Source organism: Nicotiana tomentosiformis, chromosome 4 (genome assembly GCF_000390325.3).
Source record: "Nicotiana tomentosiformis chromosome 4, ASM39032v3, whole genome shotgun sequence".
Lineage (NCBI taxonomy): Eukaryota > Viridiplantae > Streptophyta > Magnoliopsida > Solanales > Solanaceae > Nicotiana > Nicotiana tomentosiformis.
The window spans coordinates 1,313,508-1,330,018 of record NC_090815.1 but is presented as its reverse complement, the minus strand read 5'-3'; the positions used below and the strand labels follow the sequence as shown (position 1 = coordinate 1,330,018).

Here is a 16,511-nt window from a genome sequence, read left to right as displayed (position 1 = left end):
TTTTCGGCCAATTAAAAACGATCTAATGAACATTAGCCATCACCTCGCCATGTCCGTTCCTCGCTTTTTGGTGTTTTAAGGCCATAAAACCGGAATTCCGCCTGATTCCCAGATTTTCGTATGATATAGCCCACGCCATCTGCGTTAGCCCCGACACCCGGACCCAGAGCGCCTAAAATTTTGTCAGCCCAGAAAAAATGACCTAAGGAGCATTAGTCATCGCCTCGCCATGATCGTTCATCTTTGTTTTGACGTTTTAGGGCTATAAAATTAGAATTTCGCCCGATTTTCAGATTTTCGTGTGTTATAGCCAACACCATCTGCGTGGACCCGGGCGCCCAGACCAATCAATGAGTTAGGCTAAAATATTAAAAAATAGGAGATAAAAACTTACTTAATCTAGAGTTGTTTGGCTTTGTGCCTATACATCCCGCATTTCATAAAAATAAAAAAAGACTAGGATAACCCCTTCTATTCTTTAAATTTATGTTGCATCAACCCCATAGAGTGTTATAATTATTCAATCTATAATTGAATTGATATATAATAATAAGTCGAGTGACTTTGCTGTTATAGTAAGTATAGTTTAGTTGTTTTAATCTATTGAAATTAAATGTTATTATTTACTATTATAATAGGTAAAACTTTATAATTTTATTCATTATAAAGTCATGTAATTATTTTTTATCATATTAAAGTGCGATAGGGATTATGGAAGCATCGAGTTTACGTTCAGTTATTTTTTCTATTAAATATATGAAATTTTTGCCTGCACATATACTACCTTGTTCAGACCCCACGTGTGGACCGTTACAATTTACAACACCGCTAGATTAGGAAGTCGCCCTTACACCAGACGACCTGTCGCTTGATTAAAACGTCGTCGTTACAAAGGGCGACCTACTGATTGACTAATTATTTTTAGGGTGTAATTCAAAAATAACCAGATTTACAAGTAGTAATTAAAAAATAGCCACAGTTTCAAAAGTAATCAAAATTTAGCCATTTTTTATGTAAAGATAAATCTTAACGAAAACACTGCTCAAAATCCGAAAAATATTCCAGCATAATATACTGGCCCAACATAATATGCTGGAAGTTCATACATAGGTACTCCAATCTCTAGTATATTATGCTGAAACTTTTCGTGTGCTGGAGTTCCAGCATAATATGCTGAAAATTCATACACAGATGCACCAATCTCCAGTATATTATGCTGAAACTTTCCGTGTTGCAACAAAATAGTGGCTATTTTTCAATAACTTTGCAAACGCCGGCCATTTTTTAATTACTAGTCCGAAAACTGGTTAGCCCGTACTATTTTCACTTTTTTATAGGTCATCATAAGTGGTCCCATAAATCCGTTTTTAAGGAATAGGATTTTGGACCCATAAATAACCATTCAAGCTCCATTTATTTTCAGTCATACCCTTACTGCTTCTTTCTAGTCTATATACTTGGCATTTGCCTCTTTAAAAATCACCATTTAAAACAGTTTCTTCTGATTACACTAAATTTCCCCATTCCTTCTACAACTTAGGTTTGTTAAAAAGCCCTTTACTCCATTTCAGTATTAGGTTCACAAACTTAAATAATTTTCAGGTATTTCGGTTTTACTACATTACATATTCCGTATTATAAGCTACATTTTCAAGAAGTTTTTATTTCCTTCTATTGCATGTTTTTATTTTCTATTACTACATTCTATTGCATGTTTTACTGAAGTTTTAATCATGAATTTTCTGACTAATCCCGATACGTTGCGCATAGGACCCATTAAAAGGGAAGCGATGTTGTTGCCATTTAAGTGAACATCAGACGATAACAAGTTCAGAAGTGATAAAAGAGGACAATACTTCAAAGTACTGAAAGTAACAATATAACCTGTATTTAGCAGCTAAGATCATGTAGAAACCTTTTCTGCAAATTTCAACTATAAATTATGTGTTTATACAGTGAATCGTCAGCTCCAAGTAATTATGACACTGAAGTTTCAACGGAAGGCATGGTCGTAGTCATGGAAATGGAAATTTTTGTATATAAAGTGAGATAACCACCTCGAGGCCACGAAGCATAGTAATGCAACTGAGACCAAAGAATACCTTGTGACCATAGACAACGTACCCTGCTTGGCTGCAGCAACAATTCCGATCATACCAATTGAGGCGATCTGCAGTATAATTTCAAGGGCATTGAGACCTTTATATGCAAAATTGCAACTTGTGCAATTCACCGTATGAGTCCAGTACCTGAATGTAAGCATAAACATATTATCTTTACTGCTAGCTAATTCAACGTCTTCGTCTCAAAAAGGTTCTTGAAAGTCTATGTGAACAATCTAGTAAAAGCATTCCTAAGATAGTCTTACAGGACTAAAACTCGTGTAAAACTAAAATCAAGAATCTATGTTAGAAATGTGGGAACGAACCTGTCCAGCAGCTGCTCCCTTGGAGGAGTTGGTGGGAGGTCTCCGTTGTACTTTGCGCGCCAATCAACTTGGCCACCTGCATATTTGTTTAACCACCTTCTGAAAGCAACAACAATGGCATCTGCCTTCGTTGGCATATAACAAGATTTATGCCAATTATAGGGACCAATTTCCTTTAGCTTGTGCTCCTTCAAAACGATAAAACAAATTGAATGAGAAAGGAAGACTAGTCATATTATACCAGCCAACGTTTCACCTAAAAGCACCATGGCTTCACCTGAGTCTAACATACACAGAGGCGGAGTCAGGATTTGAAGTTTATGGGTTCGGGATATTAGTCTTCTTAAGTTACTGGGTTCTAAATTGATAATTTGTTCATATTTAATGAATTTCTTAAGACAAATACATAGTTTGGACCAAAGCTACTGGGTTCGGCCGAACCCGTATCTCGCATGCTAGCTTCGCCCCTGAACATACAGTCATGCAATATCTTGTGCAACCAATAGCGGGCCTATGCTCTAGATTAATTTGTTGTTTGAAATAGGAGGTGGTAAAACAGGCACTGAAATCATAGGGTCATTTGTCATACGACCCTACAATAGCAAACTCATTAACTCCCCTCAATCATTTTCTCAATTGTACTTGAAATGTTAATAAAGTTCCTACTGATAGTTCCAGCTCCAGAAGCTACTACTTGACAAAGTTTAAATGGCTAAATGGGGCTCTCCACTGTTAGTTTTGACCAGAAATCTTACTTTTGGTCTGGTACTTGAAGTGGTTTCAACAAATTTAGTTCAATGGATATGCTTGTTTCCTTTTCGTGGGACATGACGGGGTCCTTGTAAACAAGAAAGGGTCGTTGTACATAGTAAAGCATCTTTAAGGATTCGGGCATGTGAAAATCAGAAGTCTTAATTCCTAATCTGAAACTACATTCTGCCTGCATCAGACAGAGGTTACAACAACAACTATGCCTCAATCCCAAGCTAGTCGGGGTCGGCAATGTGAATCCTCAATATCATAAGTGCTCACTTTGGGACCTTAATATTTCAATGCATCAGACAGAGGTTAAAACTCACAAATACTGACAACAGTAGAGGTGGAATCCAAATGTCCAATATTAAATTTAGTTTGAAAACCAACCAACATTTGAATCTAAGCACTTAGATATCCACAAATTCATATAAATACTTTATTTCTTTTAGTCATTATTCCCAATAAGATGAAGCTAAAACTTCTCCCTTTTTTAAAAAAAAGTTATAAACTTTTGAAGGAACTACTAAAATTTAACAAGAACAACACAGAAATTGAAAAAATACAATAAAGAAAGTGTATTACCTCCACGTGAAGAAGATATAAATCTGAATCCAAAATTAAGTTTTGCCCCAGGTGAAATATCCAACGTGGAATTATTCGATCTGCCCAAGTGGCAAAGTTTCTTGGAGATGCAAAAATAATTCTGCTATGACCTGGACTAACTGGAATACAGATGAAAACTAATAATGCTTTTTTGTGCTTCTCAGTTGAAGGTTTTACCTGCATGGAATATATATATATATAATATAATTAAAGCGGCTGCAAAGAGTACCAAATAAATGCTGAAAAAGACTTAGCATATGAAGCACAAGCACCATAAAATCAAATTACCTGTACAGCTCCAGATGATACAGCAGACGATTTAACCTGATTTCCTCCGAAAGCAAAAAGACTATAATACAGACAAGGTGCAATAAACGTGTTCCGTCCAGGTCCCTGGTTTGCAGTAATACTATTTACATCCAGTTTCGTGACAGTTATATCGAGTGGTCTTCCTCCTTCCCTATCAGCCTTCACAGTGCAAGAACTATGCTGTTAGTCGGGTGAAGTTACTACACATGCAAATAAAAGAATATAGAATAAAATATGTAAGGAATTGTATAAGCTTCTTATCTTTTGGGAGGTTGTGGAACATTCATTATGCCATAATGTGAATATTGGACATGAGCTGGGTCCATAAGGTTTTCAATCAGAAGCTCATACCTGAAATTTATCAGATTCGTTACAGATTATAACTAAAATAGGAAAGCAAGCGAGCTTTGCAACATTATTGACCTATGTTTTGACATCAGTTCAGAGGAAGCAGGTTTGTTTTCCTTCATTACTCGCCTTTCAGATTCTAAAGGTGTCAACCCTCTCCCCCTCCAAGAAAAAAAGAAAAAAACAACAACCAGCTTTTTCTATTACAAAAAGGTGCACGAGTTTCTTCACAAAGATAGTGGGATATATGTCTGCGTCTGCTTACCCATATGATATATCTCTGACTATGAAAGATTTCGAAAACGAGCTGTCATCCAGTTCAGGGATGTAAGGAGGCCTTTTCTTCAGATATATGTCCTTGTATAGAGGATCAGAATTTGGCCAAAACCAAAGAATATCATTTTGCACACAACTTGGATAAACAGTTGCACAAGCTCTTTTGGACGTGTGAACCTGCGCAGCTAATACAAAAATGTCATTCCCAACTACCTTGAGAAAAGCTAATGCGAAACTGTTGTCAAATACAAGGGCTTAGCTATAACCAATTCCAAGAAGTGCATAACGCAAACTTCACGTGTTGGAAAATGAAGATTTACATTCTCAAGGAAAGAGGTGAAAAAACTTAAGAGAGCTCTCGACATCTTTCATCAGACAATAAAATAAAAGAAAGCCTGTACCAGTTCTTACGGACTCCCGATCACCATCATAAAGGACCAAAGCCACACAGGTGAAGGTGGTAAATTATCCTTTTCACTTTTAATTAGTGAACCCAATTGCTTAAGTCTTCAAATAGATGTCACGATAAATTATGCATAAAATGTAGGATCTCAAAATGCAAAATACTTGGTTCTTTACCAATAAGCTTCCTACAAGAAATTCAGAATAGCAGAAAGAGAAAAAGCAAATGGTTGAACTATACCTGAGCTACGAGGACAATAGTATATTATGTGTTCTACTATTAGAATTGGCATTAATATCTGAGCATACTGATTTAACTATTTCATCCATAATTCTCTCTAGTTAATTTATTTTTATTTTTAACAAAATGGAGTCTCCGGCAAACATCTTCCAGTCAACAAGTCAGTCTGTCATTATAGTTCTTGAACCAATGGGCAGAAGAACTGCCAATCAATTACGTCTCTATCCCAAAATAATTGTGGTCAGCTATATGAGTCCTCATATTCATTCCACTCCATTTAGGTCCGCTTCATTCCTATACTAAATCATTTCTCTTTGGCGGCATAATGGGGATCACTACAAAACTAGAAGTTCGGTGAATTTCACACTTATCCCTACACATGCATACAAGGTGATTGAAGAACTATAAACAAGAAAAAAGCAAGCCTACCATCTCAAATTAGTCGTCATTGGTATAATCACGAGAACTAATTTCTTGCACATTCTCTCAAGTCTTTTGAAATGGAGTTGGCAAGTGCAACATCAATTAGTTCTTAAGTAACAGAATACTACTAATTTTGTATGCAAAATCCAATACAGAGTCAACTGAATATGGTTTCCTTTCCTCTCTAACTATCAGAAAATTCCAGAATGAAAAGATCATTCTAGTAGTTGATCTCCTGAAATTCACAAGAACCTTAATCCTTAATATTCTACAAACAATCCATATTATCTTTCCTCCTTACCAGGAGCCTTGGCAGAACTAGAATAGCGAATCAACTCAATTCTTCCACATATGTCCATAAGGCAGATCAGAATATGAACCGTAACGTTCTTCCCTTCTTCATGAATTACCTTTTAATAGATGCTCACAGCCTTTCCAAATTAAACATCGATATTCGCAACATTTGACACCTCCTATACAGCTTCTAGACTTTTCTGAGTAAATCAAGATCACTAACTGCTTCTGAGAAACCAAATAAGTATTCTTTACATCACAAATTCTAGCTTCCTAAACAGAATATTCAAGATTGATCTCCAAACCATTTGGCGAAAACCAGAATTCATTTTCAAATTCTTGATGATATGGCTCGTCCTAATATGTGAAGCTATGTTTACATGTTCTCAAGAGAAAATACCACGATTCGGGTAATGGAATTGACTTTTATAGACTTAAACGTAAATTTCTTGTTATGTGTGCAAAATTTAGGTCTACAAGCAACATTAGCATCACTACTAGTCTCCTCATTTTGAGCCCAAGTTAATCAATGCCAAAATACTTTGTTTTGCCAGTACTTTTAAGTGACATGTGATATGATCATTACCACTTGAAGACAGTTTATAAAGAACATAACAGAGAGAATAAACTAGGGAAAATGTCCAAAATTGCCCAATGTACTATCCAAAATTGCTCAATTTTTCCATTCTATTTCCCCCTTGGGGTGCGGCCATTCCCCGGACCTTGTATGAACACATGATGCTTTGTGCATCGGGCTGCCCTTTTATTTCTACCCTTGTTGTTAATAAATTGTCTCGTATTTTCCCTTGCCATTAAGGCAGCTCTAACGTGAAATGACTCCACGTGTTCAAATTCTTTGCAAAAAAAGGTCCAAATTTTGACCCTCAAAACTTTTAACTATAGTTTAAAATTATCCTCAGGTTGGAGCTATGTTAGGGGTCAAGAGCAAAAACAAGATCTTTTCTCCAAACAGTAGGGTAATATTAGACCAAAGGTTTAACGGATGAAAAAGTTGCTCAATTTTCGACATTACATGGCAAATTTGACCATTTCCCCACTAAACAAATTTGGAAGGGGGAGGGGATTCAAAACAAGCAAACAAAAACAACATATAAAAGTATAATTCTGTTAGTTAAAGCTATTACTAGTTTCTTGGATTAATTACCGGAGGGCCATCCCTTGGAGCTTGAGGAATAAACTTGCAATCACCAGAGCCACCAAAACACCAACCATGATACACACACTGCAATCTCCCCCACTGATCAATCCTTCCTTCAGAAAGTGGAGCATATCTATGTGGACAAGCATCATCCATTACTTTCCATTCTTTCTCATTCCTATCCCACCACACAACCACATCAATTCCCATCACTTTTTTCCCATGTGGTCTCCTCTTATCAAGATCACAAATTGGCATTATTGGATACCACTCAGCATACCAATCAAATTTCTCTTCTTGGTTCTCATTTTCAGTTTCTTCATCAAATGGGGTTCTTGATTCAGTTGAGATACTTTGAGAAACAGCAGTGAAAAGCTTGAATTTTGTATTTTGGCTCTGAATTGAGGCAAAATATGAAATGGGGTTTTCATTATTTGGATGAATATATAAGTTTGGTTTTTCACATATGGTTTTGGGAAATGGTCCAGTTGAGTAGTTCAAGTTGAGTACTTGAAATGGTGTAAAAGAAGAAGCTTTGAAAGCTTGCATGGCTGATTCTTGAAATTGTTCTATTGCAAATGCAGAACAAATTAAAGTAGAAATGTACTTTGTGGCTTTCAACAAAACAACACATTCATGTTGTTTGTTATACTCATACTAGATAAGTGTGTCATCTTCTGAAATTAATCTATGGCCAGAAGTTTTAACTGGAAAAAAAAAAAGCAAAAAGGAAATAGACAAAACATGCAAAAAGAATGGATCACACACTTGTCCTCGCTAGGCCACGCCGGCAAGCTCCATAAGGAAAAAAAACAATGAGAATAACCAAGAATTCTAACTTAATACATCCTAGTAAAATCAAATTATTGTAATATGCACAATAATTTTTAATAATCTTTTTAAATGTACCACTTCTTTTTGAGAACTTATTTAACTTTAAATAATAATAACTTCAAACGTTTCCATGAAGTAACTAAACGTGTAAAGAGAAAATATGAGAATAAGAACCTTTTTTTTCAGTTGACTGCAAGACTAAGGATGAATTGCATAAGTAGTTGTTTTCAAGACTTTTATTTAAATAATAGCCAAAATTTATAAAAGTTTAAAGTTTAATCTCCTCAGAATGCAGCTGAATTTCGACTTTTCAAAATTCCAGATCTATTTGAATTTGAACTTTGAATTCTTAAATTTTAAACTTCCGAGTATGAAGTTAGGCTAAGTTTGTCAAAATTGACTAAATATTAAATAATTCTTAAAAAATAGATATGTTTTAAATATGATACTATAGGTGACTCCCCGCTGCTTGTCCTTTTTTGTGGTAACTGTTTAGTAAATAAATATTTTTTTTTACGACTTATGGACTTTTAAAAGCACGATTCAAAAATCTCTTTTGAGCAAATTAAACCCGAGTCTAACATTGTTTGAAAGAAAATTCTCCAAGGGCTATATTTGCACAACTTTCACAAATAAAGACCCAAGTCTAAAATTGTTTGAAAGGATAATTCTGCAAGGGCTATATTTGCACAACTTTAAAAAATATGGATAAAATCTAAATGATGGCCTAAGAAGGATATTTGTGTAAATTAGACCAACTAAATGGATTATACTCTCATTTTTGTCCACAAATAATTATTCATTAAATGGGCAATTCCACGGATGGAGCTATTTCCGCACAGGGGAGAACTTCTGAGCTTCCGTTAGTCATAGATTTTGGCTTTATTAAAAAAATTAAAAATATTATTTTTTATGAAATATGATCATGCTTTGAAAAAAAAAATTTAAAAATTTTCAAGTTCCCAAACTCATTAGAGCAATTTTTGGGTGAATTTTTCTTTTACTCACAAAATTTCAATTTTTCTTCAAATAAAATGCATGTCTAAACATATTTTCAACTTTCAAAAATTATTTTTGAACACAACTTTAAAAATTCTTTTTTCAAATTTCAATCAAATCTATGTCCAAACGCTAGCTAAGTATGAGCACGAAAATAACTTATTTGTGCAAACCACCCAATCTCTAATACCTCCGGGACCCGGCCCAATAGCCAATCCCCTATTGGTAAAGAAGGTAAAAATAGCACGGATTAGCCAATTTTTGGACTGATTATTCAAAAATAGCCGGCGTTTGTAAAGTCATTGAAAAATAGCGAGTTCCAGTATACTTATGCTGGAATTCTAGTATATTAAGTTGAAGTATTTTTCGGATTTTAAATAGTATTTTCGTTCAACTTTATCTTTATATGAAAAATAATTAAATTTTGATTACTTTTGAAACTGTAATTATTTTTGAATAACCACTCGAAAATATGATTATTTTTGAATTTTTCGCGTGCAGAATTAAATAAAAGAGACTTCGCTCCCCAATTATTATTCATTTTAAACGAATACAGATTATTATTCTGCTAAAATAAACAGAATTCTTCTCCTCACTCCTCAGTTGCATAAATCCCACCTATAACCTGCCTACAAAGGCAAAACAAGTAGAGTAGAAAAATCAAACCCCAAATGGATCTTAACGGGTTTGCAGCCATGGACATGGATGCTGAAAATCTTGGTCCCTGTTTAACCAGCTTTGTAGATGATGGTACTGTTGAGAGTCACAGGTACTTCCTTGCGCGCAGAACTGTGCTCGAAATGCTTAAAGACCGTGGTTTTGCAATACCCAATTCGGAAATTGAGTCTACACTTGAAGATTTCAGAGAGAAATTTGGTCAAAGACCTGATATTGACCGCCTCAGAATCTCTTCCATGCATAGGAATGACCTTTCCAATAAGGCCCGTTCACTTAACCCCTCCTCTCTCCTTTTTTAAATTCACATGTTTTTTAGCTTCTTGTAGTGAAAAAATTGTCTAGAGTTTCAATCTTTTGCCTCACTAAATCACCTGTTTTTAGCTTCTTGTAGTGAAATAGTTTCAGTCTTTTAGCCTCATTAATGAAAGATTATCTCGTTTTGGAGAACTCTTGTGTTCTTTTCTGTTGGTAGTGAGTGAAATGATTAACCTTGTTATGTTTTTTTTTTTGAAAAGGTAAATGTTTTATTGATAGAATGTACCAAGATGGTATAAGTAGTACAATAACAAAGGGAATGCAGATCAGAACATAAAGAACATAAATATTACATCTACTGTCTGCCCCTAGCAAGTCCAAGAAATCCATATACTCATTTGTGCTACCAATAAGACTACCCTTACACCATAAGAAAAGATTCTGCAAACATTTGTTCTTAATTCTAGAAATATGGTCTCTTTGTCCTTCAAAACAAGCTCTATTCCTCTCCAGCCATAAGATCCAAAATATGCATATAGGAATAGTATTCCAAATCTGCGGCAAGCTTCTCTGGATCCTTTGCCCTTGCCAGCACTCGAGTAGGCCCCTTATGCTATTAGGTATTGCCCAAGAGATACCACAGATACTCAGAAAAAGGTTCCAACATTGTCTTGAAATTCTACAGTGCAGAAAAAGGCCCCTTATGCCATTATGTTTTTTTTTTAATTACCGAGAAAGTCCCTTTCCACTTAAATACCAGAGTTAGTACGCTTGGTGCGAGGCTGTTATGTTTGGTTTATAACCTGAAAGTGAGTTCTTTCCATCCGCCTAAGCCTTGGTAGGCTGAGTAATCCGATAGTTGTGCTGGTGGGAGGCAGAAGATGCCAAGTGTAAATGTGTAATAGTCGAGATTCAAGAAAGCTGGCTTGGGATACCACCATATTAAAAAGGATAATAACATTATTAATAATAACTTGAAAGCAAGCTGCTTTAGTGGTTGGGTGGTTTTGTTGGGTAAATATTCTTTCTGTTGGTTCTGTGGATGATAATAGATAATATTGGGAGAAAGTGCTTTTAAGTTGTACTTCCCCTCCCATTTTAATGGATAATATTACTATGTGGGGGAGTCAACAAGTACCTTTTTTCCCTAGGACTTTCTAAACATTCTATTATGAGAATTTTTGATTGATAGTACTTTTATATAGTTTCTGAATATGCCAATTTGTTTTCAAGAATTGAGGAATCAATGTCCAAATCCACACTGAATATTAGATTTCATCACATTCTCTTTTCTGTTAGAGGGAGTTCCCTTTTATGAGGAAGTAAAACTGAGATTGGAGGTGGAATCGAAATAATTTAAAATTTTTTTGTTATCAAATTTTTTGTCGTACTTCATATATCGAGCTGTTTCACGAAATGACTGGTCTATGTGTGTGTATATCTAGGGATTGCATCTATTCTATAAAATGGTCAATTATTCGATAACAAAGGGTGGAATGTAAAGATTATTTGACTAGCAACTTCTACATGCTTCATCATGCATCGAGTCGGCCTAGCTAGTAGTATTGAGGCATAGTATTTTGCCTTTGGATGCCTTAGATCTAACACCTACAAGATACTTTCTCTGTGTCGCTTTATTGTGTCAGTTTATGTATCAGAAGCGGTACTTCTGTGATAATTAGAAGCAGCCTAAAATAAAGCTTGAGTGGCAGTTTCTTACGAGCATTTTTATTAGAAACCTCTGGACCAACTCAAGAGGGCAGAGTATTTGAATTTTAGATATCTGAGCTGAGGGTACTGTGTTTATGGAAAAAACTGATTACACTATAAGCTGGCTTAGCCAATTCTTTCATTGGGGTATGAATTTTGATGTAAGTGAAAACTGATATATAGAATTATGCTTTACTTTTGGCTTTCAAGTATGGAAATGAAATTCTAAAATGTGCAAAATCAAGTTTCTCATTTTCGGTTCATATATCTGCAAATACGTCGTTGATTACCGCTAAAAATACATCAATTCTGTTAAGTTTAATGGATTTTATGTGAAGAGAATGTGTTCTATGAATCCATAAGTCTTCTTATGGAAATTTTGAGGCTTGGCTGAGTTCGATAAAACATATGGAAACTCAAATCATCAAACTTTAGGAAGCCAAGAAAATTGTTGTTGGTAGCAAATGGTAGTATCCTTAACTGGGTAGATGCCTCAGCATTTTGGAAGATGGTCTCTGATGAAGGGACTATCAACTTTACATGCATATACTTCATAGATTTATAAACTTCTTACATATTTGAACTGGTCGCAGGTTTTGGTAATCTTCTGTGGGCCAAATGCCGTGAAAGTAAATGTCATTCGCAGCATTTTAACTCAAATCATGAACAAGGAATCTTTGAGTAGGCTGATATTAATCATTCAGAAACCAATGACCTCTCAAGCTATGAAAGCTGTGGAACTCCTCTCATTTAAAGTTGAAATTTTCCAGGTAAAGTATGTTTTCTTATTGCTGTTTTTGGTATGAACAGTTCTATTGTGTGGAATAAAACGGGGTACTTACTAGTTTGTTAATTAAGATGTGTTCTGCATTTGCTTTAGATATGCTTGACAAATGAGGTTATATCTCACAATGAATAAAGATTTTTGTCGTTAGTTATTCAATTCCCCCCCCCCCCCCCAAAAAAAAAAAACCCCAAACCCCAAAAAATTATTTTTTCCAAGACAAGTCCCAAGCTTCATGTTTTCCATCTGATGAAGGTTCCATGGTATTTGGTCAAAGTTTCTTTTCCTTCTCTAGCTTTTATTAATCTTAGCTCTTATTTGGTCAAAGGACTAAAAATGCTTTAGTTCAGGACAAAAAGTGAATTTTATGCAAGCAATTAACATATGTTTCAGCAATATGCTAAGCTGTTTGGCTCTTTTTTTGCAAACTCGTTCAGATCACAGACTTGCTTGTCAATATCACAAAACATGTTTTAAAGCCAAAGCATGAGCTATTGAACAATGAAGAGAAAGAGAAGCTGTTAAAGAAGTACAACCTGGAAGAGAAACAGGTCGCCCTTGACTGCCTTTGAATTTGCAGAAACATGCCTGTATATTGGTACAACTGTGCATCTACTTAGCGTATCTATTTAACTGAAGCTTGATTCGTAGCTTCCTCTGTTGAATTTAGCCAGATAAAAGATCCTATCATTTTTTTTCCCTGTAGCTTTACTCGAACAAGGACTTGCTGTTAAATTCCCTAAAGACAAAGATCATGTTCTCATACATTTTATAACCCATAATCTGGTAGGATCAATATCACCTTGACGTCGTCGGAGTAATTATTGGCATCTAGGCTTCACAGTCAATAAAAGTCAGTTAGTTTTGCTCGCAATGGGATGGTTGAGTGGTTGAAATAAATAGAAGTAACAACCTGGAGATTCCAGGCTTAACAACAATTCTAAGTGAGCCCATTTTCTTCAGTATTGGTGGCGGGTTTATACGGCACTAGTACAAGTCGACTGTAACAAGCCAACAGGTCGATTATTCGAAGTGCGTGCAAGCTTGTCCGAGCACCAGTCAATTTTAACTTAGTGGAAAATCAAAGAGGTGATTAGCATGTTCCCACATGTCTGTTCATGTTGCTTTATGTACAAACTAGGGTACAGCAGCTGGTGGTTTTGGTTATCTTCGAGGGTATAGCTACTATAGATAAAGTTGGTGAAGTTCATTAACTCTGAACAGTGTCAAAACAATTCTATCAGTATTTATAGAAATCTGTTCATCTCGCCCTTGTTCTCTCTATTTATCCCTTGTCTGCTAGCCTAAGTACTTCCAGAGCCACAGTGAGGTAGAAAGAACTTTATTGCCCATGGAAAGTACCTAGGAGACTAAAGCAGATCTGTAGAACCGTTCCTCTGTGCATCATATGGACAGTATGGTTGGAGAGGAACACAGCTTGTTTCGAAGGGCATAGAAATCACATTATTAGAATTAATAATAAATGTATTCATAATCTGTATTATTGGTGTAAATGCAGCCCGTTAAGAAATCTGGATCAGTATATGAAATCCTTGGATATGCTAGGAGGGATAGAAATAAAAGGTGGATGATGTTGTTTGGGATGTTTTTTGTATCTTGTATCTTTTTGTACCATCCAGCACGTGCGGAGGAGAAGCCCAGATGCCCCGGTTAAGAGGTGTGAGCGGTTGGCTTTGGCAGGTATGAGAAGAGGTAGATGGCGGCCTAAGAAGGATTGAGGCGAGGTGATCAGGAAAGCATGGCGCGACTTCAGATTTTCGAGGACATGGCTCTTGATAGGAAGGTGTGGAGGTTGAGCATTAGGGTTGAAGGTTAGGGGGTAGTCGAGCGTTTTTCTACTTTGTATCGGTTAGTCTGATAGTGTTTTGTCTAGGACTGCTTGCGGCTTATGTTGTGTTCACACTATTTTTTCATTTTTCATAGTATTGTGTTCTTGCTTTTCCATCTATTTGATGTCTCTTACGATGCTGGTATTATTTTTTTGGTTTCTGTTTTTGTTACGGATCTATTGTCTCGTTTCGTTTTCTTGAGCCGAGGGTCTTTCAGAAACATCCTCTCTACCCCTCCGGGGTAGGGGTAAAGTATGGTCTGCGTACACTCTATCCTTCTCAGACCCCACTAGTGGGATTTTACTAGGTTGTTATTGTTGTATCTTTTTGTACCATCTTGGTACCTTTTTAATAAACTTTTACCTTATTAAAAAAAGAAATCTGCTAGAATTTGGACTGTCCAATCTGTGTTGCGAAAAACATTTACACTGCAAAACTATCTTGCTGAGAGAAGCTAAGACATACTCAGGCAGTAATATGTCTGTTATTCGATCAATCAATCAACTACTCCTCAGTCCTCACCCACAAACTAGACTGTCGCTTCTATGAATCCTCTATGCGCACACACACATACACACACCACCACCAAAATAACAACTACAACAATAGCATGTGTGTGTGTATGTATATATACACATAGGCTCCATCTGAAGAATTTTTTATTTTAGTTCAGGGTTCCTCGTCTCCCTTTTCTTTTAGAATTAAGAAAGGGGGAGGTTATGGAGGTACAACTAATCCGTTTTAACAGAATTTTTTTTATTAAATCAAAAGCAGAGGACTATTTTTCTTTAAGGCTTCAACATTATGATTATTAAGACATGTTAATAATTGATAGGTGATGTAGAATCACTACTAGACCTTTTTGATTCTCTGTAAGATTTTCAGGGGCTGTACTTGTAAATATTAGATACCAGCCCCGTTTTATGGGTGCTGAAGAATATAATTGTTACCTTTTTAAAAAAAAGAGACATGTTAATTATTAATCCTTAGGTGAAGTTGTGGCTATACTCACACATATGTTACTGCTTAAAGTGTTTAATCTAGTTTCATTTTGGAAATTTTAATGCTTTGATGAAGTCATCAATATATTGTTAAGAATGTTGTGTTTCTTTCAGCTGTTATTTTATTTTTAGGCAGGATCCCAGATACTATGGCACTTTGAGCCAAGACCTAGAATTCTTTTGCATACAGTGTTGTCTTAAAGGAGGTTAATACCAGAAGCCTTCTAATACTTACTTTCTTGATAAGTGCCTTCTAATACTTATCTTTTTATGAGAAGATTGTTAGTGTAATGTAGCAGAGCAGTGTTAGTGACTTCTCTGCATTTTTCTGAAAAAAAACTGTATGTTCGTCATTATCCCTTTACTGTGAGGGTGAAATGACTCAAATGCTGTTCTAAAGCTTTTAATTTAGGTATTTATAGACTGTTGCCTTTTTCTATATGTGGGAGACGGTGCTTGCCTCGTCTCTCAATTGAAACCGCAGTACCTATCATCAGATGTTAATATCTAGGACCTTAGGTGTACAGACAGGTTTTTGCCTTCAACGTATGCAGAACAATCCCTTGCTGTGCATTCTCTTTAATGATCTCAATCAGATATTCGTAGTACATATGCACTTCAATCTACCACTCTTGCCTTCGAACGTTATCAATGTAGTTTTGTTTATCTAACTGTTGCTGAGTAATGTACTCGTGTTGATGTTTTCCAGCTGCCGAGGATGTCTCAGAAGGATGCAATTGCTCGGTACTATGGACTTGAGAAGGGGCAGGTGGTGAAGGTCACGTACAGCAGTGAAATCATCGAGACACATGTTACATATCGCTGTGTTTGGTAATGCGACTATGTTGTAAATCCTATCTAGCAGCCTTACTGTGTCGTACGTTAAATGAGCCTGCGGCAGCGTAACTTACCACAGCTTGTTCTGTTAAAAAGATGCTGGTTTAACTTTTCCTAACTCCCTCTTCCACCCCCCCGGGTTCCCTTCTCCACTTTAGCTCAAATGAAGAGCTTGTAGGTAGTATATTAGTATGCTTTGTCGTTGTGTCTCTGCGTTTTGTATGCCCAGATTATCTGTACTTCGTCTATTGTGCTAATAGGGGTGGTGGCTACTCTAATTTGCAAAATTTGACCATGTTGCAATGTAGTAGGAGCTTTAAAATA

The 16,511-nt window shown here is 35.9% G+C and overlaps 2 protein-coding genes across 4 annotated transcripts; one reads left to right on the top strand and one right to left on the bottom strand.

The window, feature by feature from the left end:
* Positions 1-1,837: 1,837 nt before the first annotated feature.
* LOC104103737 (flavonoid 8-hydroxylase 2, chloroplastic) lies at positions 1,838-7,885 on the bottom strand. Its single transcript, XM_009611670.4, has 7 exons — positions 7,246-7,885; positions 4,710-4,897; positions 4,358-4,447; positions 4,076-4,262; positions 3,767-3,964; positions 2,429-2,616; positions 1,838-2,249 (listed from the first exon to the last, which is right to left on the bottom strand). The coding sequence occupies exons 1-7, from the start codon at positions 7,786-7,788 to the stop codon at positions 1,994-1,996; spliced, it is 1,650 nt and encodes a 549-aa protein (XP_009609965.1). The 5' UTR covers positions 7,789-7,885; the 3' UTR covers positions 1,838-1,993.
* Positions 7,886-9,611: 1,726 nt separating this feature from the next.
* On the top strand, positions 9,612-16,511 carry LOC104103735 (DNA-directed RNA polymerase V subunit 5A). Of its 3 annotated transcripts, none has more exons than XM_009611667.4 (4): positions 9,612-10,013; positions 12,309-12,485; positions 12,937-13,050; positions 16,060-16,511. In XM_009611667.4, exons 1-4 carry the CDS (start codon positions 9,744-9,746, stop codon positions 16,183-16,185), a joined length of 687 nt encoding a protein of 228 aa, XP_009609962.1. In that variant the 5' UTR covers positions 9,612-9,743; the 3' UTR covers positions 16,186-16,511. The 3 variants fall into 3 exon arrangements, with proteins under 3 accessions (XP_009609962.1, XP_009609964.1, XP_009609963.1); XM_009611668.4 differs by having other exon boundaries at positions 9,629-10,013; positions 12,937-13,097; XM_009611669.4 differs by lacking the exon at positions 12,937-13,050 and having other exon boundaries at positions 9,628-10,013.

What these genes read in the sequence shown, in the direction of transcription:
- LOC104103737 (XM_009611670.4), bottom strand. Translation starts at nt 7,788, where the DNA reads ATGCAAGCTTTCAAAGCTTCTTCTTTTACACCATTTCAAGTACTCAAC. An exon ending in CTCCAAGGGATGGCCCTCCG is followed by an intron (nt 4,898 to 7,245) that starts GTAATTAATCCA and finishes TTAGCTGCGCAG; the next exon opens with GTTCACACGTCCAAAAGAGC. An exon ending in GTTCCACAACCTCCCAAAAG is followed by an intron (nt 4,263 to 4,357) that starts ATAAGAAGCTTA and finishes TAGTTCTTGCAC; the next exon opens with TGTGAAGGCTGATAGGGAAG.
- LOC104103735 (XM_009611667.4), top strand. Translation starts at nt 9,744, where the DNA reads ATGGATCTTAACGGGTTTGCAGCCATGGACATGGATGCTGAAAATCTT. An exon ending in TTAAAGTTGAAATTTTCCAG is followed by an intron (nt 12,486 to 12,936) that starts GTAAAGTATGTT and finishes AAACTCGTTCAG; the next exon opens with ATCACAGACTTGCTTGTCAA. An exon ending in ACAACCTGGAAGAGAAACAG is followed by an intron (nt 13,051 to 16,059) that starts GTCGCCCTTGAC and finishes GATGTTTTCCAG; the next exon opens with CTGCCGAGGATGTCTCAGAA.